General features: G+C 33.6%; 3 protein-coding genes across 3 annotated transcripts; all 3 read left to right on the plus strand.

Annotated features, from left to right (window-relative positions):
• Positions 1-3550: 3550 nt before the first annotated feature.
• On the plus strand, positions 3551-13454 carry LOC130612396 (tetraspanin-4-like). The gene is made up of 7 exons (XM_057433702.1): positions 3551-3678; positions 6956-7036; positions 8900-9088; positions 9327-9401; positions 9806-10069; positions 11726-11809; positions 12668-13454. The coding sequence occupies exons 2-7, from the start codon at positions 6977-6979 to the stop codon at positions 12737-12739; spliced, it is 744 nt and encodes a 247-aa protein (XP_057289685.1). The 5' UTR covers positions 3551-3678; positions 6956-6976; the 3' UTR covers positions 12740-13454.
• Positions 13455-13698: 244 nt separating this feature from the next.
• LOC130612395 (protein MFI-like) lies at positions 13699-21465 on the plus strand. The gene is made up of 15 exons (XM_057433701.1): positions 13699-13844; positions 14244-14290; positions 14384-14472; positions 15385-15532; positions 15751-15839; positions 16759-16948; positions 17023-17115; positions 17367-17420; positions 17536-17683; positions 17764-17828; positions 18464-18538; positions 18624-18688; positions 19162-19335; positions 20163-20218; positions 20809-21465. The coding sequence occupies exons 1-15, from the start codon at positions 13793-13795 to the stop codon at positions 20859-20861; spliced, it is 1398 nt and encodes a 465-aa protein (XP_057289684.1). The 5' UTR covers positions 13699-13792; the 3' UTR covers positions 20862-21465.
• A 50-nt stretch (positions 21466-21515) lies between these two features.
• LOC130612394 (uncharacterized) lies at positions 21516-24427 on the plus strand. The gene is made up of 2 exons (XM_057433700.1): positions 21516-22055; positions 22861-24427. Exons 1-2 carry the CDS (start codon positions 21662-21664, stop codon positions 23970-23972), a joined length of 1506 nt encoding a protein of 501 aa, XP_057289683.1. The 5' UTR covers positions 21516-21661; the 3' UTR covers positions 23973-24427.
• Positions 24428-25540: the final 1113 nt, after the last annotated feature.

Here is a 25540-nt window from a genome sequence, read left to right on the forward strand (position 1 = left end):
TGTACCTAACAGTTTACAGTTACCCACCCTCCCACCCTTTTTATATATTAAATTTCTTCACCTATTTTTTTTTATTTTATGTCATCAACACGACTACGGATGGTGGATGTGAGATATCAATTCAATTTATCACCATGGTGCAGCGGAATCGAAATCGAATGGACATCTCCAATGCAACTAAAGACAACTGTATCACAGCTGTTATGGGAGCGTGCAGCACAACACAACCAGACAAATTGCTTCTGCCTCAAGTTTTTCCTTTTCTTTTGACTCATGTTATATCAGGGTTTTAGTCCAGAGGTAGAAACAACGAGTCTGTAGGTAGCCTCTAATTTAATTGGCGGGTATGTCGGGCTTCCTTCGTCAGCCTTTTAGGCAAGTAATTTGTTGATACAAGTGATTGTTGAAATGTACCTGACGTATCTGATAAAAACATCATTATTCTCTAATACACCACGATAGAAAACACCATAATTAGCATGTGCCTGACGCTCAGGACATGTCGATGCATCTGACGCTCAGTGCATCTCATCTGTATCATGCACCTGACGCTCAGGGCATCTCAATAAAAACACCAGTAATTAGCATGTGCCTGACGCTCAGGACATGTCGATGCGCCTGACGCTCAGGGCATCTCTCATACACCTGACGCTCAGGGTATGAATAAAAACATCATTATTCTCTAATACACCACGGAAGAAAACACCATAATTAGCATGTGCCTGATGCTCAGGGCATGTCGATGCATCTGACGCTCAGTGCATCTCTTCTGTACCATGTACCTGACGCTCAGGGCATTAAGACGCATATAATGCGTGTCCTGACGCCCAGGATACGCATTATATATTGAGCGTATGAAGAAGCACGAAGGAGGCACCTTTATTCCTACCCATTCCCCAAAAAATTTTCCATAAATAATCTACGCATGCTGAACGTGTTGTATTTACTCATTCCAATAGAAATACATTGTTTCTATCAATTTGTGGTATTATTCTGGAACCCAAAGCAATTAAATAAAAGACCAGAAATTCGCAAAAACCTATATAGTTGGTGGATTGTTTCCACTATGGGCTACTGAAATAAAAAAGAAACAAAAAATTATAAACCCTAGACTATACCTCAATCAAACATAGTAACATTTATAACCTGTGAAAAATGAAAAGAATTAAAAACAAAAATTAAAAAGTGATCTCCATTAGAATTTGCCGCAGCCTTCCATTACAGGTCACTTGGTCTGAAAGATTATTTCACACTTTTGCAGCTCTAAACGGGAAGGCTCTTTTGCCAAATTACATGTTGACCAAAGGAAGTGTGAACCTGTTTTTAGAAGCTCCTCTGTTTGGCACAGTAATTGTGGCAGTTTTTTGCCAAAAGGAATTTTGAGCAGATGTAATCAGGAGCAATGCGACTCATGGCTTTAATACTAACATGGCATCAGTCTTGAGAGTATATATAAAGTTATTTAATGAATATTCCCTCTCTTTCCCAAGAAAGGTATGGACACATTTTAATTGTTTTTCTAGTTTGACCAATCTACTTTGGGTGGCACAAGCCTATGCCGAGGCCCAATAGTTGACATATGGCATTACAAGTGCATTATTAAAAAGGTTTTGGTGTGAGGTGTTAAACAAGATGCAATGGTTCTAATTTTAGAATATTTAATTAGTATTTTTCTATTTATGTCATTAATGTGCTCTTCCCTTTGCATTTTTTTATCAAATATTACTCAAATATATTTACCTTCTTTCTTAGTGGTGTTCGATTCGACGATTCGATTCAGCTTTGTTGCCGTAGTGAAAATTGACAGTTGGCTTAATTGACGAATCGCATTTGTGCTACACCCTTTTTTTTAAATTTTGCTGGGTAAAAACAAACCTAGTTTGTAGGGGGGGAAAGAATGCTTTAATTAGCTAACGAAAGGTCTAGATTTTGCTCCAAGAAATTATCTTAGCTTAAACTTCTTAACATTGTTCTTCAAATTCCAAAATAATGTGTCTAGCTTTGCTGACAGAGCCCGAAAAAATTTTCGGAAGGCCCCTTGATATTTGTGAGGCTAGCTACATAGATAGATGTGCATATTTTACATGGCTAGCCTCACTTATATCGAAGGATATACCCCGTCTATCATTTCCAGGAGGGGCCATGGCTTAGATTGAGAGTCCTAGGGTACTAAATGCTCATTTTGAGCTATGCAGTCCCAATTAGGGCCTACACGCTTTACTACTAGACAACTCCTGGCAACATCCAACAGCCCACCAATGAAGCTATCTCTTCAATTTCCATTACATGGCTTGGGTTAACCTGGGGATATGGTAACATTCACTCGCCCATGTTGAATCGCCATCAAGAGGAATCGAAGTGGTTATATAATAGCTCCTTCACAGAGTACGAGAGCTATAACCACTAATCTACGACGACATGTAAAATATGCACATTTAATTTATTTATAGGAGAATTTAGTTGTTTACAATTTCAGCGGTAAGCTCTTTCGCTTTGGCGTTTGTGTGGCAGTTTGTGTGGGAGGCTTTCTATGTGGTGCTAAAAAAAAGTCATGCAAGTTTAGCAGATAGCTATAGCTATAGCTAGCTAGCTAACAACAAATGTGATTAAAAGTATTTTTTCTTTTTAGCTAGCTACTCAGGCTGTTGTTTTTAAAACAACAGGCTGTATATGTGCGGTGTATTGTAGCAGAAATCTCTCCAAGCAGACAAAGTGAGTGGTAGGCACACCACACAGTGAGCACCATCACGGACACCGCCATGTTTCAAACCATTATTATCAATGGGGCAGGAAAAAGAGTGACCCGACAAACAGACAACCCGACGGCTGGAGGAGTTTTCGGGGACATTTTTAATTTACTGTTGTCGTTCATCCTCGTCCCCAGGGTTTGTTGTCTATGCTAAAGCCACTGCTGGCGCTTACTTGACAGCCGCCTGCCTCGATGTCAAAAAAGCAAAAAACCCTGGGGACGAAGTTGATTGTCGTCGTCGTGTTGTCGCCGCGCGGGATCATAAACTACTTTTGTTTTTACTAAAAGGAATTAGGTGCAGTTGTAGAGTTCCACATGAAACTTTAAGTTAGTGATGTGATATAGGGATAAAGATAATGTCACACATATCTAAAATAGGACATTTTTCTCACCTTTTTTCTCATCAGTATACTTTAATTTCTCACGTTAATGATGTCCATGATTTAATTTCATATCTCCAAGAAGGAACTTCATTTTGACGATAAAGGTAAGTACTCGTGCGTCCTTAGCAGCACCTTGGTGACCACCGTAATGACCATGTATCTCGATTAAGCGCCAAATCTCGTGCGCCCCCCTCCCGGATAAGCAATTGGTGACTTTTTTTGCTCTGGCCATTTTTGTATATATTTAAAGAAATTCTCTGAAATAAGTACCCATGGGTGGTAACTTGAATGTATTTACTAGCGCACAAGACGTCGCTTCTCAAATGTTTTGGAAATTAAACAAAACAACCTTTCATAGACTAGAAAAGTCCTGGGGATGAGGTTGCGTCGGTCCAAAATCGCTTCGCGCCGTGCGTCTCGGATACCAAAACAAAAAATTACATCTTTTGGTTTAGGCTGGTCCTCGATTTTACCAGGACAAGGTAAATTCCCCAAGTAAACAAGGACTGCGAAGCGAAAGTTGCAAGCAAGGAGGGAGAAAAGAAGGTAAAATGTTGTGATGCGGGAGTGACTTTATTTTTGTTATACCTATACTCTCTGCATTACTAATTAAACTTGATATTCGTCGTTGTTGAAAATGATTTTAGCGAGATCATGTCTTACTTTTTTTAATATAAAATAACTTTCTAGCTAGCTAGCCATTGTTTAGCTAAATAAATCTTTCTTTTGATGCAACGCTCTTATTGAGCATTGAAAAATGGGAGTAAACTGTTATGAATTACGAAGCTTTGACCATGAAGAAAAGTGAAATAATTTTTTTGTGAAATATTTTAAAATAAAAAGTTACAAATCACATATGTTTTAAGTAGGGTTACTACTGGCAATAACATACTAAATTTCCATGCCGTGAGACTAATTATTTCTTCAGAAAATGCAAAATATCAATAATGCTGTGACCAAAGCCTTATTCACTCTCTTTACTTCCTTTTTTCGATACAGAAAATAAGCAAACAACTTAAACTGTGAAAAGGTGTATTCATCATCATCATTATTCATCATTCTCGGCTTAACGTCTGTTTTCCATGCTGGCATGGGTTGGATGGGGTATATTATTAAAGACCCTCTTCCAATCTGACCTAGACTGTGTTAGATCTAAACTCAACTTCCTCTGTAACAAGTCTGTCCTTATAACCTCCTGCCAAGTCTTTCTCGGTCTGCCCCTGGTCTGCCTTCAAACTTTATAATTTAAATTACGAAAATAGTCTTATTAAAAATAAAATGATATATACAAAAGATTTAATAAATTGATACTTTTGAATTTTGTAAATTGTAAAGCAAATAACTTAATATCCCTGTAAGATCTGATAAATACCCTGATCAAGAGATCTGATGCGTTAGAACATGATGCAGGGATTTTCGTTCATATTTGATTTCCCTGATTGAGGAATGCTTGTGCTATAATATACAAGTTTAAGCCAACTTGATTGTCATAAATGTGTTGTAGTTCTCATGTTTGAAATGCACTGCCAGCATTGGTTACAATATATAATCAGCGTATAACTGGCAAAACAACATATCCTGCATGTCATCATGTTTGTCACGCTTTAGTCAATTATTTTAAATATATGTTGACCAAGAGGTGACTTTAATTGAAGATATTATTTCGGTTTGTCTGTTCAGTATTCATATCATTGTGGAAAGTTTATCATTTCTTGAACATGATAGTTTAGTAGGCGACGTTTCGGGAGATCCTTCTCCCATCATCAAGCAAAGTAAAATGATGTTGATCATGTATTTATATAATTGCAGTGCATCGAAATTCATAAAAGTTAACCAATCAGAAATGAGCTGATAATTACAGTTAATTACGGTAATTAACATTTTTGGACCTAGATGTAGGTAACTGCTTCTTCTGTAGGGCTGGTAACCAAATCTCAGGAAGTTGATACGAGATGCTGTTTATGTGTTTGTTAAGTTCTACACTGTTGATGGTTTCTTTAATCTTCCTGACCGATGTTCTGGATTCTCTGTCATTGATTTTCTTCTCATCCCAATTAAACTGATGACTTCTGCTCCAGTTGTGGTCTGCAATTTCGTTTTTCTTCACATCTTCGTTTCTCACTGCGCGCATATGTTGTTGTACTCGTTGTTTAAACTTTCTTTTTGTTTCGCCCATGTACACTGCATCACAATCTTTACACAGGATTTTTTAAACAACAATGCTTTGTTCTTCAAGGTTTATTTTGTCTTTTGGTTTAGACAAAGTGCTTCTTAGGGTGTCTTTAGAGTTAAGAATGCATTTGATCTTGTGTTGCCTTAAAGCTCGACGAAGGATCTCGCTGGTGCCTGGCACAAAGGGTAGGAATGCTGATGCAATAAATTCCTCTGATGTTTCCTTGTTGTCTCCGTTGCATCTTCTCTTCATTTTATTTTCTACTTGCTTGATGACTTTATGCCTGTATCCATTTGCGATTAATGCATTTCTCACATGTCAAATTTCTTCTTTCCTCTCCTGTTTGTCACTGACTACGGTGTTGGCACGATTCAGTAATGAAGATATGACACTCTTTTGCAGGATTTCTGATGGTTTGATTCGAAGTTAAGGTAGTGATCAGTGTGTGTTGGTTAATGATACACTGAAACGGAACCATTCTTGCGTTTGATCAAAGTGTCTAGGAAAGCGATACTTCCATCGTGTTCAAGCTCAACAGAGAATTTGATTTGTCGATGTAGGCCATTGATGTGTTCATGGAACTCTTCTAGATGAAATCTTTTGATTATGGCGAATATGTCATCAACAAATCTTTTCCAAACCTTTGGACGTCTGTCTGATGTGACTAATGCTGTTGTCTCGTGTGCTTGCATGTATATTTCTGCGACTACTGATGATGCAGGGCCTCCCATGGCAACTCCGTCTGTTTGAGTGTAGAAGTTCTTATTAAACAAATACCATGTTTTGGTTAGAACAAGTTCGACCAAACACAGAAAATCCGGTACTGGAATCTTCGTGTTTTCACCGAATGCAGCATCGTTTTCAATAAGGTCATACAATATTCCTATTTAAAATGGGTTTATCCCTATGGTTTAATAAACTCTCCTTTAGTTCTAGATGACTTGATAATGACTGTATACAGCCGAAACGTTGTCAATATATTTAATTGATGAAACAGGTCTTTCACTTGTTATATTGTTTCCAGAAGAGTCAATGTACTTCATTTTTTTGTTCCTTTACACATCCATTAGTTCCCAATGTGACCATTTCACTATTAAATTTAATTTTTGTCCATTGTTAAATTGCTTCTAAATCTTGCTTAATGTTTTCGGTATCATTTTCAAACAATTTTTCCATGGTATTCTTGTGTCGGAGTGTTTACTTTCAACATCTACATCATAATATCAGAATATAAAAAATCAGGGGTCCCAGCACTGATCCTGAGGGTACACTAGATTTTAAATTTTGGACTTTGGAACAAAAACCATTTACCAATTATGTTGTTTCCAATGTTTAAAAAGGAAGGTTAATCATTGGCAATTTTCCTTTGATTCCCTATGATTTCTCCTTGTTTTTTTTTGTCTGTTTAAGAACACTGTTATTTTGCAACAACCAACTTCTTGGACAGGAACAAGTGATCGAGTAAATCGTTAGAAATAGCATTGGAAAAAACAAACAAGAAACTTGAAATTAAAGTACCATTATCTCCAGTTTTTGTAAATCATAACTCGTCCTACACTTTAAAATAAAAAAGATGTTGGTAATATATGCATATTTTTTGTTAAGGGTGATCTCGCACCTCTAATGTGAGAAATTTGTTTTACATTATAGAACAACAACAAATCTTTAAAAATGGGTGGCAGTTCAGCAATTATAAAGTATCTGTTGTTTGTCTTCAATTTCGTCTTCTTTGTAAGTGTCAAAATATTAATTATATTTTTTCTCTTTCATTATTAATAAATTTATAATAAAATATTATTCTGAAAGTTTGTTGATATCATGCTTTTTTGTACTGTAGCTAAAGTTCACGCATGCTATTTTAGAGGTCACAATACAAAATAATTGTCAGTCACATGTAGTAAATTACTTTATCTTATGAGTTAATGGATTAACAAGGATTAAGAAGTTTTTTTACTTTGCTTTCAATGAAGCATACAGCACATTAATATTTTTGGGGTGGCGTATGGAAACAAAATTAAAGAGATTCAATAAACAAAAAACATTCTATTCGAACTGGTTGGTCACCCATGAAAAAGTCCAGCTAATAATGACAATGCTATCGGTGGATCATGAAAATCATTAAATAAAATAATATTCCTGACCTGACAATTGTAAAATAGTTTCTATCAAAATTCCAGCGATTATACTTTTCTAAGGAACGCAATGATCACATACCTCAAGCCCCAGGAATCCTTGCATGCACAAGAGCAATTGCCTGTCCCTTATTGATAGGCCTACATATATAAACAGGATTTGTAAGACAATTGAAGATTCCTTTACATTGATGTCTTAAAGTTTATCGCAAGTCTTTAAGTTCATCGCAGTCAAATGTTATGTTACAGCTTCTTATGCTTACAAACCAGAACATGCGTAGGATGAATTTAAAAAGACACCAACACAAACCAGCACATCAGAGAATTCAAATGATGAAGAAGGCGAGTTAAATTTCGGTAGACAACATTGTTATAGAAAAATAATTTCTAAGAATTTAAAAACGTGAAAAACACGGAAAAAGAAATAATAAAACTACCAAAATTCTTTCTAAGTTCTTTACACCATGCACTATGTAAACAATGAACTCTAGAGACTAAATTGAGTCAATCACTTTTAGTTCAATTGTTTTGTGAGTAACTGAAAGTAAAAACATGCCTTAAAGCAGTCTTGTTTGCATTTCATTGCATTATTTGGCACCTGATTTCATTTATTAGTGGATAAACAACTTTAAAATTAAACAAAAAGCCCTTGGGCTTTAAGAAAATTTTTGGTAATTGAGGCGATAAACAACAACAAGTGAGGAAAACCTATATATAGAATGATAGTAACAATCTGTTTACAAATATTCTAATTAAATTAGCTATCTGCTTGCAGTAAAGCATACAATATTGGTTTTCTATCTTTTACTTCGCCGAAGAATTTCATCGATAGCCACTTGTGCCAAGCTCATGGCTTCCCCATATCGGTAAGACAAGCCCCTTATTACCTTTACCATTACAAATTTTCCCCACCAGTTCTTGATTGTCAAAATATGTATTGATGAAGAAGAAAACTTTGAACACATACCTTGAAGTGAAGAGTCCTGTATTAAACTGATTTGGAATGGAAAGTTACCATTATATTGTTTCTGGGGAAAAATGTTTGCAGTAATTTAACCTCATTTTCTGCTTAAGTTTCCTCCACAAAACATGCCTTATTTGCTCAACCGCTTAAGTTTATTTTGACTAACACATTTAGTAAAAATGAAGTCAAATAATTTATTATCAATTTCAATTTTCATTATTAAAATCGAAAACCACCAGATTTTACTCCTGCGAGGTAATGGTAATGTTTTTTACTTATTCGGACTTGGCTAACATCTAGTTTTTCTTAGCTATGGTACCCATATTTTCCACTTGTTCTCACCATTGAAAATATATAAAGGCAAATGTAGTTTTAGAAATCTTGCTTTTGGGTAAGATAATGTCCAATTATTTGAGAACAGCCTGTTCATAGGAGGAAACAAACATTTTTTTGCATCCACTAACTGTTACCTTTTTCATCACAATGACTTTTTTGTAGTTGATGGGATGTGGAATCCTTGGTATTGGAATTTATCTAAAAGTAGAAAAAGGTGATTACGCAGAATTGTCTGATTTGAATTACATCACAGCGAGCAATGTTATCATTGCTGCAGGTGTCATCACAACAATTGTGTCATTCTTGGGATGTTGTGGTGCAATTAAGGAGATTGCACCCATGCTATTGACAGTAAGTTTAACAAATCGTACAAGCAGCTTAGTGATATATTCTAACTTCCATAAATATGTATGACAGAAGATTTGATGTATCCAAACTCTTGTCTTCCTTTTGTGATAATTTGTGGTCTATTGTTTCAAAACTAGACTGAAGCTAAAATCATACCCCTTTGATTTCGTTTAATTTAGTAGAATCCCATTGGCTTATATTTATCTATTTATATTAATTTTAATCTTTTGTTTCTACACAGTTCTTTATATTTCTGTTGATCGTTTTTATCATGGAAATGGCAGCTGGAGGATATGCATATGCCAAAAGAAATGATGTAAGTACATAATGATTACATTTGCGAGTCACAGAATGCGCAAAAGACCTCTGTATGCAAATTACCAGCCACACTTTAACTATAGAGTTTTCTGATGTGATCTTTAGGTTGAGTTGTGATGAGTTGCTAGCCATTGGTCTCATTTGTAGTAATTTTCTTTGTGGGTGATACAGTGTAGCTGTAATCATAGGAAATTGTACTGCAGCTAGGATTTATAATTATACTAATAGTCATTGCATTTTTAATATTCACTTAACATTTACTTTTGCTTACACAAAATTACCAGAAATATTGACATAGTATTTGAAAGTTTTTAAAATTTTATGTTGCAACTTCAAGCACAACGTTTTTTTACATTTTTATAACTTTGTTTATGTTTTGCATACTATGTATGTTTATTTTAGTTGGAAAGTAAGTTAGCTGAAGAGTTTAAGTTTGCCATCAACCACACGTATGGTCAGAGTAATGGAGAGGGCTTTACCAAGGCGATTGATAAATTTCAAGAAGAATTTAGTTGTTGTGGTTACTCCAACTATATTGATTATCGGCTCTCTAAATATACCGAACAGAAAAATACCATTCCTAAATCATGCTGTAAACACAAGGATACGGATCCTAAATGTGGTAGCACTAGTGCAACATTGTTGAACGAAGTATACAACACAAAGGTTTGTATGTGATGAATTAAAGAAAATATTCAGTGGTTGTAATGTGTATTTTTTGATACCCTGGAATTTAATGGTGTTCTTTTTTTTTTTGTAATATATTAGACTATGCTGTAAAAATATTGTCTTTCAAAAGCAGTACCTATACTCTCTATCTTGAACAATGAATAAACAATAAATTTAACAATGTCTTTTTCTGGTTTAATAGGAAAGCAATAACCTGCATTTGTTTTTTTTTTGATTTTGTATTAAAAATTGACATAACTATTTTGTGTGAGGGCTAAATGTCACCATATTTCATTTTTTGAATAAGAATTTAGGTACAAAACAATGTTTTGTATTTCTTCACAAACCTGAAAGGGAACCCAAGGTGTAAACTTATATTTTATAGCTTAAAAAGTTGTCCAACAAGTTTTTTGAAAAGCTCTTTTTGTTCTTAAGATATTCACATTTAAAGAATTTCGGGTTTCATTATGTTGCATAAATTATGGTGTCATATTTAAGTGATAGCAAATATTGACATTTTCAGTCATCAGTAATTTTAGACCTGGTAAGGGGTGTGCATTCAAAATTTATCAATGCATAGACATAAAGTTTTCATTATCATCTTCTGTTGGTCTTACCTCCTGCTAAGTCCTTCTCTGTCTTTACTCTAAAAACTATTAAGCCTCCTATACTTTTAGGCTTGTAAAGCACTAAGACACTTAGTCATGTGAAAATTAGACACATGGACAAAGGCACATAATTTAGCAGATGCTATGAAATTGTATAAATTTATTTTTTAAATGAAAGACATGAAAATTAAATTTGTCTCTTTCCCTGTCAGAGAAGGATGTTTTCACATGCAATTCTTGTGTTTTTATATAAGATATTGAAGGAATTAATCCATTTGTATCACAAATATTCCATATAGTTTTATAATATAATATTTTAATAATCACTTTCTGGGCCTAGTTGTGCAATACATATAAATAATGCTTTTGAAAGGTACCTACCATATTGTTTCTCAATGAGTGAATCAAAACACATTCCTAGTGCTTTGTATCTATATTCTATAAAAAACATGTTATTGGCTACCTAGCATTGTTTGTTGCTTCAACACGTTTTAATGCATGAAGAACAATGTCATATGCCGAACATATTTAGTGGTAGCAAAACATGACTTTAAATTCTATGCGATAAATATGTCACATATTAGATAAAAATGTATCGTTATTCTAAAGACGTGTGAAGTTTTTAAAAAAAGTTACACCCATGCAATGAGATTAAAACAAAATGTCTTTTTATTGAAATTACAACTTGTTCTGTAATGTTTTTTCGTTTTTAGACATAAAACCAAATACAAGTGTAGAAAAATAAAAAAAGGCATTCAGCCAAGTAAAAAAAAAAAACATGCATAATCTAATTTCGAACACAATCAGATCAGAATAGATCTATGCCATATATAATTTGATATACAATGCGATGATAATTTACATATGGTTATGCTTTGAATTTTTAATTTGCTGACATATCACACCTCATGGTGTATCTAAATAATTGCACTGTTTTGAAAAATTAAAAAATGTATAAGCAAGGCCAAAAGCAGACATCAATCTCCAACACATAAACTAAAAACATGTTATTTGTAAATTTTTAACAAGCATTTAAATATTTTAGGGCTGCTATGACGAGGTAAAGAAATTTCTGGAGGAAAAACTATTGTTAGTTGCCGCTGTTTCAATAGCTTTTGCTGTTTTACAGGTACTTAGTTACTGCAAATTTTCGAAATAAATATTGTTTATCTAGAATTCTCACTATCTTGCCACTGATGTTAACTAATAACAAGTTGCTCTTTCCACCTGTACATGTCTCAAGTCTTGTAACATACTACTGAGAATTCACAGGACTATGGTCAGAATTGTTAGGCCTTTTTATAAAAATCAAATTACAAAAATTCCAAAACTGAATCATGGAGGTAGAAATAGAGAAGGAGATTGTACTAGTGCATTAAAATTCTATTCTAAATTTTATTTTTTCATCCCTTAGATATTCGTGTGCGATGTGTATTTCACTGGCTTTTTACAAAAAACTATTACATAATCCTTTAGTGGGCCGTTTGTTTTTATGTAAAAAAATCTTCCAGTGCTTTCGTGTTGTTCTCTCTCAGGGAGTTTTTTAAACTCCTGTATGTCTGAGTCAAGAGTGAGTTACAAATGGAAAAAATAGAAGCATTAATAGTCATTTTTCTTTATAAATGGTTTAATATCATAAATAGATTTGAAAGTTATTAAAACCTTTTTCCAGTACTTTTTCTTCTTGACACACATTGGCATATCAGCCATTTCTAAATCAACTACTGTTTGGCCCGCTAGCCATGGATTGTTTTCTCAACCAAAGATAACATGAAATGTTTGCAACTGATCTCATCACAGATGATTTCACTAGAATTTAATCTGCTTCTATATTTCCAATTCTATTTCTGCATTATCACTACCTTTGCAGCATTTAAAAAGCTAACATTGCAGTGGCAAATTACAAATCATATTTTTTGAATGTGTGATGTGCCCTAATAGATTAGGTAAATAAGCTAAGATTTTTGAAATTCAAAATTGTTTTTAGATACTCGGCATGGTGTTATCAATGGTGTTATACTGTCAAATTCGCAATGACAACCATGGAACTATGGCTTAATGTGTGTAGAGGTGTGTAGAGGTGTGGAGTGATAGTAAAAATACTTTGCTATGTTGTTGATGTGTTAAATCCAAACGGATGATTTTTTTGCACTTTAAAAAAAATAATTAGTTTTTGATGATTAATAATGATTGTATTACTTTATGTATATTTTTCATGTCTCCTTGCACATATATAGACGTTTAAAAAGTTACTGGTGCATCAATGTATAATGGTGAACGCTTCCAGTATGTAAATGAGGCATGAATTATACTAAGTTTGTTATTCGAAGCTTTTTTTGTTTAAAGGATTGGAAGCATAATGTTTGACTTTGAATAGCGGTAACTTTTTGAAGTGTATCTATTTATGTTTTTCTGACAACATTGTTAATGTTGTATTTATTTTGACTATATTGACAATGGAAAATTGACAAAAAGGTATTGACTTCTTTCTTTACATTTTTTATCTCTTTATCAAACCATTTGCATTGCAAGGAATCCACAATTTATATCTTTAAAAGGTTTATGTCTTTTACTGCGTATTTAGAACACAGTGGTCTCGTGATATTTTCTTATGTAATTTTTTAAAAGTTTTAATATCTTGATCACCATAAAATTACCGGGATTTTTTTCACTGTTAGATACTTACTATATGGTATGTAACTGAAATATATCTTGTACACGTTGTATGCGTATGCTTACACGTTAATTTACAGCTAAAATATATAGTTACATTACATGTAGTTATTTACATCCTCCAATTTTGTTGTTGATACTTTGTGCTCACAGTTTCAGTGGTTACTTCTCTCGATATGATGTCTACTTGTGTATTACAATACCTAAACACCACTCCATGGCCAATGATATATATAGTTGTCTTATACACAAGTAGTGGATAAACTAAGTGATGTAAAGTTTAACTATTTAGTGACTTTAAGTGTTCGTATAAGTCTTGAATGAACTAGTGATGGTTTTACTTATTGGAAATTGTATTTCTTATTTCTTATCTAAATTCTTATCTAAATGAACAGACTGTGGTGAAGTTTCATTATCACTATGTAACCACAATTTAACCATGTTTACACATGAAGACGTTGTGAGATTTGTGAATGCAGCAAATTTACAAGGTAGGTGATACCCTACTGAATTGAAGTAACATTTTTTACCCTAGGCTAACTTTTTTTCCCCTACAATTCATCTTAACACATTGAGAAGTAGGATGAGCAGTTGTGTGAAAGGGTGAGTGTTGAAATAAAAACATATAGATTAAGGTAAAGTCAAATATTTAGAAAGGAATTTTAGGCGAGTTTTTTTTCTTATATTTTAAGTAGTAAGCTACGGGCGCACGAAATAATGTGTAAAAGGACAGGCGACCCCATGTATTTTTTCAGTATACTATCATAACATAACCTTAAGAAACATGTTGTCCCTTTCCTCGTTAATTTTTACTCTTATGATACTGACTGTTTGTAAAGCCCAATTTTGGTATGTGTTTATTTTAAAAAAAATATTTTCATTATTGCCAGGGTTTTCAGCCGATTTCTTTGCTCGTAAACAGAAATTTGAGAGAAAGGTATGTCTTTATTCCCTTCTTTTTACATCAAATATATTTCCAAATACTTTTATTTATATGTTTTATTTACCTTGTTTTTTACCTTTTTCATAGGAAATTTTAAAAAACTCAGAAATAGATGAAGAAAGGCAGTTAGCTGCAGCTATAGAGATTCAACGTTGTTGGAGAGGATATCGGACAAGGTAATGGATATGAAGTTATCTTAGTAACATTGCTGTGCTTTTTGCATTGTGGCACAAGTCATGGAATTTAGTTTGACCTAGAAAAAGTCATTAAAACACCCCCATAAAAATTATGAGAAAATCTTGGAATTTTTTGCATAAGGGTCTTCTTTTATTTTGGTGACATTCTTTATCCATTATTAGCACATTTTTTGTGCAGCTCTCATGTTGATAAGTTGTTGCATTTATTTGTTGTTTGTGTTTTGCCATCTCTTTCCTTGCAGCGTAATACATGAATTAACTATTCGAATTCGATTTGTCAAATTCGATTAGTTGGATCGTGTATCATTTAAAAATCGTATGCTTTCGACATGCTCGACTTGTCGAATTTGATTTTTAAAAACGTCGGACCGGTTCAACTTTTTCAATTAATCGAAAGGTTTTTAGCTAATCAAAATGCTTAAAATCTGTACATCAAATGTGCGTTCACAAAAATGTGAGTTCTTATATGAAAAATAACATTAATAGAGCACGTTTAAAAATGTCTTCAAAAAAAGATAAAAGAGAATTTAACGAGATTTTTTATCAGTGAATGGATTTTGGAAGAAGCCCACTGGAGCTTATTAGCAGAAGACATCCAAAGAAAATTAAAAAAATCTTGCTCTAATCGAAATTTGTTTAATAACATATCAACACTCCTAAATTAGGTCTTTTCTGCAGCCACTTTTTCGTCCACATACGACGTTTTCTTAACTTTGTAGTTGCTGAAACAATACTGCAACAGGCTTTTAACAAAAAAAATGTCAAAAATCTCTTCTCGTGTATGACCTGTCAAGTTTCATTTTAGTTTAATGCTCAACATAATTTTGACAAATCAAATTCGATTAATTGGACCGTGTATCATCGCCTTGTCACTGTGTTATTTTATTTTAGAGCACTGTTGATTTCAATTTTACGACCCACATCATGCACTGGTACTTATTTATCTACACATTATACGTCTTCACCAACATATTCTGAACTCAGAACGTCACTCAATTCATCAGAGTTATCAACAAGAATAAAAAGCTCACTCTCCAGGGTACAATCTCATTTTAATACACATATTATGCATGAGTACATAAAGATACAGAATTTGAATTTCTCACCCAATAATAACGAACAGTGTAATAACCTCAGGTGTCATATATAATCTAGAGGATTGTGTTTTGGCCACATTTAATTGTCATAACTAATATTCTTTAAATCATGGAGTTTAGACTTACTTACTAGTTTGACATTATGTGTATTCCCATCCAGGGTGTGTCAAAAGTTGAACTGAATTACCAAAAATACACTGAAGAAGCACTTAATGTTGATGGTAAAAAAGAATCCCCAGACACTCTTCTGTAAGTTTTTGTTTTGGTTGTTGTTGTCATTGTTGTTGTTTTGGTTGTTGTTGTCATTGTTGTTGTTGTGGTTGTTGTTGTTGCTGTTGTTGTTTTGGTTGTTGTTGTTGTTTTGGTTGGGTTGGGTTGGCTGAAAAGCCTGGAAAAAAGGATTTTTTTTAAATTTTGGCTATAAAAGCAGAAAAATTATCTTTTTTACTGAAGTGTTAATATAAGTCCCAATTGCGCCTTCGTTTGTCTCTGTAGAAGTGGCCTCATAATTCATGTTACTTTAATAACATGGCGTGACAGCGATATCTCTTTTAGCTTTAGAAAGTTATAATTATACATGCTTCAGCAAAACAGCTTAAAAAACAGAATTCACATTAGTGAAACTCTATTTGTTGCTAGTTATTATTGGCTATTTCAAAACGATTTGTGCTTGCATTGGTTTAAGATTTGATAAATCCTGCCTGTTATGTTTGACTAAACAAGGCATTTCCTGCAGGTCTATTGGATAAGAATATTTAATGTATTTAGATTCGCGAATTCTAAAAAAAAAATTCAAGCTTTACCCGGACGGGTGTTAAAACCCCAGGGTTTTTTTTTTGTTGTTATTATTGTTGTTGTTGTTGCTAATTATAATTTGAGATTTATGAAAACAAAACCTTCTAATCAGTGCAGTCTTGTGCGTGCTATCGTGAAGGTTATAGGAGGAGAATTTTCTTTATCAAATTTTACTCAATACAAAAAAAAACATTAAATTAAATTGTTTTTTAAATTCATTTAAACAGAAATCATTTGTTTTAATTACTCCCTAAGAAAAAAGCGTTTTGATTGTGTCTTTTAAGACCAGGATATTTTCTCATTAGCGGTCAAATCAAAGAGATAGTGGAAACGTTGTTTTTTTACATCATGACGCAAATACTTTTTTTTATAGAACCTTCACGGCTTACTGTGCTTTCACTATTCAGACATGGTGGAGAAGAGTGTCGTCAAAACTTTCGAAACAGAAAGTCTTGAATCAGAAGTCACTTGGTTTTGTTAACGTGGAACAGCAGAAAAAAAAGAAAGTATTGAATGCCAGTGAGGCTGTTCAAATTATACAGAAAATCTGGCGAAAACATATTGTACGTCTTGAATCCTTATTTTGAAAAAAAATTTGCATTTGTTCGTTTATGAACTGTCTTGGGTTTTGTTTTAGGATACTCAAGTTTTCACATACTACAAACAGCTCATAGACTTTCAAAACAAAGGCGATCCTCGATTCATGCTTCGTTGCATTAATCCAAAAGAGGTATATGTTTTGTTTTATTATTTTGAAAATATATATATGGCTTAAATCCTATATTTTACGTCCTATGCCGCTGTGTATGTTAGATACACGTGTTTTATGTGAATTTAAGCTATTACCGTTGTCACAGTGTTCTAATTATTTTTCTTCTTTCTGCTATCCACTGAAGCTTGAGGTGTTTTTCATTTGACGGATCCGCAGTCTCATAGATCTTATATTCTCGATTCTCATCGAAATAACGTTTATTTTTGCAGGCAAGTTTATTGGATGAAGCGTCGGGTACACATGTTAGATTTCGCCTTGGAGGGGTAAGCTTGCTTTTTTAAAATTATAAAAAATATATAAAAGAAAAATAATCAAAGTTTTCCGCTATTTTGTAAATTAAAGTTTATCTTTTGCCATGTGCTAAATATTATTCTTTAGGCAAAGTTTCCACCAAACATATACTACAAGATATTCACACATAGTCACGTGACAGATATAGGTTCATTTGCTCCTCGATACTACACGGCTGCATCTGCGAAAAATATACCTGGTAAATTTATACACAATAAAGCCTTTGACGTTGAAGGTATGTGTCTTGATTACTTAATTCTTAGCCCAGGCGTCATCACGACATGTGTGGACGAGTTTTATTCTTTTTTCCCTTAGAAGATAAAGACATCGATTGGTATCAACGAGTTGATAATAATGGTTGGAGGCCTGTTAATGAGAGAGTAATAAAACATTTTATTTGATAATTTACTATCCTCAAATTCTTGAAATTATCACCTAGACTTCATATCCTTTGGCCTTACCCAGCTACGACGGTTTAATGTTGTCTATTTTAGCTCTGTTTAAACCAGTCGTGATTGAAGAAATCTCAGTTCTTGCAAGAGCACCAAAACCATTATAAACCATTATTATATTGAAATTGAAATTAAGATTTCGTGTGCTAAATTTCGCTATACTAACTCAAAGAATGACTCTTCCCCACAATAAAATGTTTTTGTTTAAAATTTTATTTTTTAAATGGTTTAGTATAAAGCGGTTTAAATGGTCTAGTTCGCCTGAGTACTAGGTTAAATTGGAAAAAAAAATTGTGTTTATGAAAAATGATCCAGTTGAATTTTAATCAGTTCATTTGTTACATTTATTCTGAAAAAAAAAATCTGCATAAGGTGAGATGTTAAAAACTTTTATATTATGTATTTAGAATATGTCGAAGAAATGTTTTTTCTGTTATGTTTCTACTAGATGTAAAGTGGGCGTAAAATGGGCGTTAAAGTCATCAGCTTTTTTCTATTTAGGAAGGTGAATGCCACAGTGTGGTTTCACTTCACAACATAAGTGTAGATTTTTTCTTTTCAAGGTTTTGAAGTTCCTTAACTCCGATCCAGTTGCGTACGAGACTTCGAAGAAGAAAGTATTTTACCCTCACGATAAGGTGCAACTTATTACGTTTTTACCTGTGTGTGTTGTGTTGTGTTTTTTAAGTTGTCGATTGTGATATGTAATTATTTTTTTGTCAGCTTTTGAGAAAGCAAGATCTGGAGATTAAGAGAAAACGTAGAAAGATCTCCTGGATGAAAAAAATGTATGTAGCTGTGTTGTTGTTATACTTTTCGTTTGGTGGTTAATGTTGTTGTTGTTGTTGTGTTCGAAAATAGTTTATACGAAATGAGGTTTAAAGACCACAGTGGTAAAAATCCGATAAAGATTACAACACGTGTTTGTGGAGTTTTTGTAATTCTTTTTAATGATGATTCAATGCTACAAATCGATATTACTTTATTCTCAGTGAGTCTACTATCTATATATTCAGAAGGAAGTTAAAATATTGAATAAATCCCATATTAATTTCTTTGTTATAGTTTGTAAAAATTGAGACTCAGACAGAAACGTTATTTTGTTCTAAAAAAATATCTAAAATGCAGACGACCAAAATTGTGAATTTGTATACATATTCGCTGAAACTCTGAGAAGCGTGCGGTGTGGATATACACATTTGTTGTACGGTATAATTTTCAAAAATTTTATTATAGCTCTTAAACGTTCGATTCTCTTCAGGTATGCAGCTGGAATGCTCAAAGCGAAAGATCGAGAAGATACGGAAGTAAAAGATTTAGTTGATGCAGCTGCGCAGGGTATATTTACGGCAGCCGAAGAATCGGGAGCTGAATGCATTGAAGACTGGGAGGTGGACGAGTTACTTCAGTGGACTGATGGTCTAAATTTTACCAGGTCAGAGGAGTTTGGTCTTGTTTTTATTCAGCAAAGTGACTTTCTTACTTTACCGGGTTGGCAGGGATTTGTTCAGTGCTTGAAGTGTGCTCAGCAATGTCAGTATATCTTACATTCGTAGCGTAGGTTTTACCCCTATTTTACCCCCTCATTTAGGGTCTCATTTTTAGGGGACCAACCCTATTGAATTCAAAGAAGGACAAAAGCTATTACTATGAAACTCCTTGATAACTGAAATTAACGAAGTGATTTCAAATCAAAGAATTAATGCTGACGTCATTATTTCTTGCTGACATCATATTTTTCCAAAAAAAACAATTTTCAAATGTTAAAAAATTTCTAAAAAAGCGATTTAAAATTTTTTACAACCAGATTCGACAAAACGAAAAAAAATTCACTTTTGTTTCATTAACTGGAATTAAACTAAAAAGTAAGTATTAGTCACACAATTTCTAGGGATGAGACTTTTTGGGCTACACGAAACATAAAGAGTAAATATTTATAATTTTTGGGCAATGTTTAAATATTTCTAATTTGGAATTGTGGGGAAGTTAATTTTTGGGTCAAAATATATTTCTAATAACTAGTTTTTAATATTTCAAAAATAAAAGCTTGTACTCTGATTTCTTGTGAGAGTTCGTATTGGAATGCATGTCAGTAAAAAATGTTTTTATTTTTAGCGTTCATTTAGAGGCTGTAAATTCATCAATTTGGTTATTTTACGATCTGTTGTATACATTTTGTTTTGTGATTACGATTACGTAATACTCGTGTATTACAATGTTCATACAATTTCATTTGGATTGTTATCATGTCTGTCTTTTTAGTTATTTACAGGACTGGCAATCGTCTGGCACAACTGCTATGTATGCAGACATAAAAGGTGCGAAATGATTTAAGATAAGAAAGTACTAAATAATAAGTGATTGAGTCAAGACATAACAACAAGAAAGTAACATTAATGAGCATTATCATAGACATTTCCTAATAACAATAATAAATCTCTCCGCCTTTGTCGGTTTAAATTACGATTAATTAAGGTTTCACATTCCTTGAAAACCTCCGTGGAGGAGCGTAGTATTAACAACATATTTTTAAACCAATGCGTCAATGTTTGTTTGTTTTAAAAAAAACGTAAACGCGTGTATTGTTGTTTCATTTTATTAGCTGTTTTAACTTTTCTATTTTGAATTTCTAATTTTATTCGTGTCTGTAAAAGCGTAATGTAAAAATTTAATATAAAAATAATACGATTCAAAGCAATTAAGTTGTTTTATGACAATTAACATAATTGTCAGATCATTATTATTGTTGCTTAATCTTGTTTTAAAGACAATACGTTCTGTTTGTTTATCTGCGTTGTAAGAAAGAGTTTAGCACTGTCTGTAATATACGTGCAGATTCCCAACCCTTTCTATATGCTAGGATGGATTACTTGTGTTGTGTTTTACGTTATATATTTTTAATTTATAGGTGCGCTACAGAAGCCTGACCCTTTGTCAGCCATGTTGGAAGAGAACAAATAAAGTGTATCGGGATGGTATGACGTCAGAATGGTTGATACTGATATTTTTTAGTCATTTTTTTAAGACCTAGCAATGTTTTAATTTTTTGGTTGTGGTTTAAAATGGCTGCCACATAGCGTGTTTTAATAACATTAATTTTACCGCGTCTCTAAGTCTGCCAAGGTAATTCAGTTAAATAAGATTACTTAGTTTTCTCGTGTGCAATATGGTTAACTTTATTGTAACTTGTTTCTTATTTCTTTTTGTTTTTTCGTAATCAATTTTAACTCGACTTCTTGTGGGCAGTATTTATTTAAACAACAAAGTGAATGATCGCACGAGGTCAGTATGAATATTGATGTTTATATATATTATATTTTTATGTAGCGAGTTCTAATATATTATACTTTTTAATGTTTATACTGGATTTGGAAGGTTTTTTACTAATAATTTAATAGAAATAGTTATATATTCTTGACTAAAAGAAAGTTTTACACTCTGTGGATGTTTTTGAAACAAAAAATGAACGTAGTTGTTTGCTAACTCCACCTTATTCACATCAGTCTTAAATTAAATCGTTGATTTTTTAATCATTTTTTTTTTTTTTTTTTTTTCTACGGTTAAACTCTCACAAACAAAACTAATTTCAGCCTTATTTTTTGCCCGTAGCTAAGAAATTACCACCATTCAGACCAACAAAAAAACCACATGTGGACATAGACTTACAATCTCTAACGTTTAAATGCCGTATTAATTGTTAAGTAACTTATTCGTCAATCCTATATATTTAGTGAATAAAAAAATATCCATGTATTTCAAGTATGTACGCCACATCATATGACATCATCGACTGGAAGTCATGCGAAAGTTACTCACAATCAGCCTCTGCGCAGGTTTCCAGAGACATCGCCTCTGGCACGGAGATCATCTTTCCAAAGTTATTTCATGAACGACGGGAGAACAGTGAGACGAGTATCGTCTCTTCAAATCCCGATTTCGAACTACCAGATGGTCCGTTGAAGTTTTACAATTCGGAATATCATGCAGATTCTATGGATCAGCAATCGGTTTATCAGAAAGTAGCGAACTGGGTTCTAACGCAACGCAACTATTTTCGTAATGTGGAACAGCAAGTGAGAGATGATGATATCGAAGTGATCGATCCTGTTGATTTGTTTCATGAGTCGATTCTCAATGATTATCAGGTTATAACAGGTATGTCACGGATGTGTTACCATTGGGTTCACACTTTCTTTTTTTACTTAGTATTAATCGTAGAAACAAGAACAGTAAGGGCGGAATCTTCACCGGCGATTTTTACGACGATCGTAATAAATACTCGAATTTGATTGGTCGCGATTTTCGTCATGACGAAAAGTTGAATTGGTTTCTACTTTTCGACACAAAAATCGTCGCGAAAATCGTCCAGGGGAGATTCGGCTTAACTGCTAACGTTTTCATTGTTGGGCGATCTATACCCCTAGTATTTCTTGTTGCACTTCATTGCGATCAAGAATTGTTCTGCAAAGCCGTTTGTTTGGCAAAACGAACCTACCTTTGATTGCTCGGCACGAGGCGCAACATTTAATTTTCTAGTGATAAAAATCACTTTTTGGGGGAACTTATAATTGTTTCTGGAATACCATAATTACGAGCACCATTTTAGCGACTTGTTTATTTTGTCTTAGTGTTCCAAATCGTTTATTGTTCGCTTTCTTACATGTCAAGATATGAATAAAAACGTGTGAAAAGAAAGTTCAGACGTTTCTGTTATTTGTTGGTTGTTGGTTTTAAAAATAATTGTTTGTGACGTACAGTGTTAAGATTTCAAAAGAGAAATATATTTAACGCACGTATCTTTAAGCCCTATATGAGGTGAAATAATGAATGTTGTAGCTAGCTATTATGCAGTGGGGCACTCACCGTGCTTTCGAATTCTTTCCTTACTTCTCACTCTTGTTTCCTTTCGTTGCAATCGATTTGTTAATATAGTGTCTTACCTCTAAAATCTCCTGTTTAGAAAACGAATTGGAACGTCGGGTACTGCTTCGTGATTTCGAAACGCATCGCTACCATATCGAGTCAATCGAGCAAGCTATGTTGATAAACGATTATCGATTCTTACGGCAGCCGAAAGGTAATATTGAATTAGAGCTGACACCGATAATAGAATTTCATACACTTTATAAAAACGAAACTGCGCATAGAAAAAGAAGAAATTCGTCATCCTCTTCGGCATCGTCATACGTCGAGCAAGGCGAGGAACAGATAAAATTTCTCGGAGTACCAAGGTTGCTGGAGAATTACGTCATCTTAAATCGTGAAGGTTACGTTGTCACTAACAATCCCGACAGAGACATCTGGTTAGAACCTTTAAATGAATTCGAAGCTGTCGACGAACCAGTAGACGAGGATGAACTTGATATGGACTTTATCTCTTCATGGTTTTCGGATGTGTATCAAACGGATTTGAACACTGACGAAGTAAGAACTCTAGTGACTGTCAACACAGACATTTTAGAGAAAGTAACAGTTATTTCAGTGAGCAATGTCAGTGATGAAGATGTTTGGGTTGATGCGCCAGACATTCCACACTGGTTGGATGAGGATTATGAGGAACTCGAGTTGTTTAATCAACCAAGTAGGCCTTTATACTATTATCGTGATCGCATTAAGGGTTGTTATAGGATAGTTGGCGTGGAAGATGAAACGGTGGTGTTGTTTTCCGGCAATGATGACGACAGTATATTTTATCCTGGGGAATGTGAGAATTGGGATGAGAATCAACAGAGTGAAGAGGACAGACTCGGTCGGTTCGTGAGAACTGATTCTGATAGGAAGAACGATTCTGGTATAGAGGACGATATTGTGACAGAAGACATCGCTATAGCCTCTTTATCGTTATCTAAAAAACGAGACAGGAATCTGGACCATAAAACTGCTTTAAGAGTAAACAAACGCGTGACATTTAGTAAAGATATGACGGAGAACTCAAAGCACGTAAACGCAAAATCTTTGATCGAAATTTTGTGGTTAGTACTTGGATGTGTTTTTATATTGACGGCAGCCATGTTGATTCAATACACACTGAATGAAAGAGGGAATGACTGGTGGTTTAAACAAAAAAAATGATGCAAAAATCTTTTGTAAAGAACTATGGTTTGTAAAGCAAATAGTTGCTTTTGTTAAGTTTAAATACTTTTATTTATTTCTTTTATGCTTATCTTGTTTTGTTTGTTTAAAACCGATATCGTTTCTCTTCATTCATCAAATTTATGTTTGATTTTTTTTTAATAATAAGATATTTTTTTAATAACAATACTTAAACAGCAGTGATTTTAATCTTCAAGAATACTGTTGGCATCACACTGCATTTACTCGTCATTGTGTACCCTAAGCTTGCTGTATACCGAACCATCCAAATTTTTTATCATTCTTTATTTTTATTATTATTTTTCATGTGATACTAAGATTGTAAATATGATAAATAAAAATATTTATAGCTATTAGAATTTATTTTATTGACACTAAGAAATATTTTCAATAAATTATATTTTCAAAAAATATTCTTCAACTTCATTCGAAAATTTGTATTTTTTTCCGACCTACTGTTATAGGTGAGGTCCTACAAAGGGACCTGTGTCCGTCCGTCCTTTGCCAGCTTTCCTCAGAATTGAATCATTAGTTTCTTCGGCTGTTTTGCACAACGATAGAGGACAATAGACCCTTTTTTAAGAACCGACTCAAAAATGACGGGTTTATGCGTAAATGATCAAAAACAGTTTTATGGTTTTTGGGACATTTCTCAGGATTGGATCATTAGGTTATTCTAATTTTGCACATAGATAGAGAACAATTGCCCCTCAAATGCTACAAAGTCAATTCTTCCGGCCAAATGATGCTGGTTACGTGAGCAAAATGAGTCGAAACAGTTCAAAAATTTGTTTTTTGCTCGTATGTAATATTGTTACGTTTCTTAGAAATCCTACAGATTTTAATATAGTTGGTTGAAAACTTGACTTGACTTGACACCAGTTTAATACCCTTGTTTTACTTAAAAGATATCCAATTTGAAAAAAACTCTGTAAAGAGTTTTGATGCTGCTGATGTAAACGAACAGTTTGAAGAACTCACCACCAAAAATTGGTCAAGCTTTGTGCAAAATAACTTATTAAAGTAACGACATCTAATTTGTTGATGGTTACCAGCTGTTAAAAGCTCCGGCAACATTAATGACATCTATATATAAGTTACACTGTTGTTCTTTTATCTTTTCCATCAATTGACGTACGTGAAGATCCCATGAAATCGTTCCACCTTCACTTCTATGCGTGCTGGAAAATGTTCCAGAAGAAATTTCATTTTCTTATGCAAAAGCGCTTAAAAAATGTACCTAACTACTAACCTAGAAATTCTTTGTACTAACCATGCAGTTAATCCGAAAACAGTAATTATGCTTAACGTTACCTGTTGCAATACAAAAGTTACCCTCTTTCAACCTCATCCCCGGGATGAGGTAACCTTCTTGAGAATAAATTAGTGTCAACATGGTAAATTTTTTCTGGCCCAAAAAACAACAACAGATTCTCTTTCAACAACACCGCCAAGCGTCTTCGTGTCGCCGTCATGACTTTGCTGGAACCCTGGTCCCCGGGCCTTTTTTGCTGCCGCGGCAGCCACACTCCTAGCGATAAATCATG

This window comes from Hydractinia symbiolongicarpus, chromosome 10, assembly GCF_029227915.1.
Source record: "Hydractinia symbiolongicarpus strain clone_291-10 chromosome 10, HSymV2.1, whole genome shotgun sequence".
Lineage (NCBI taxonomy): Eukaryota > Metazoa > Cnidaria > Hydrozoa > Anthoathecata > Hydractiniidae > Hydractinia > Hydractinia symbiolongicarpus.

Bases quoted from the DNA above. Each gene is read 5' to 3' on its own strand.
- LOC130612396 (XM_057433702.1), top strand. From the start codon at position 6,977: ATGGGTGGCAGTTCAGCAATTATAAAGTATCTGTTGTTTGTCTTCAAT. The intron at 9,089-9,326 runs GTAAGTTTAACA...GTTTCTACACAG, and splicing joins TTGCACCCATGCTATTGACA to TTCTTTATATTTCTGTTGAT. The intron at 9,402-9,805 runs GTAAGTACATAA...TGTTTATTTTAG, and splicing joins CATATGCCAAAAGAAATGAT to TTGGAAAGTAAGTTAGCTGA.
- LOC130612395 (XM_057433701.1), top strand. From the start codon at position 13,793: ATGTTTACACATGAAGACGTTGTGAGATTTGTGAATGCAGCAAATTTA. The intron at 17,116-17,366 runs GTATATGTTTTG...TTATTTTTGCAG, and splicing joins GTTGCATTAATCCAAAAGAG to GCAAGTTTATTGGATGAAGC. The intron at 18,539-18,623 runs GTGCAACTTATT...TTTTTTTGTCAG, and splicing joins TATTTTACCCTCACGATAAG to CTTTTGAGAAAGCAAGATCT.
- LOC130612394 (XM_057433700.1), top strand. From the start codon at position 21,662: ATGTACGCCACATCATATGACATCATCGACTGGAAGTCATGCGAAAGT. The intron at 22,056-22,860 runs GTATGTCACGGA...TCTCCTGTTTAG, and splicing joins TGATTATCAGGTTATAACAG to AAAACGAATTGGAACGTCGG.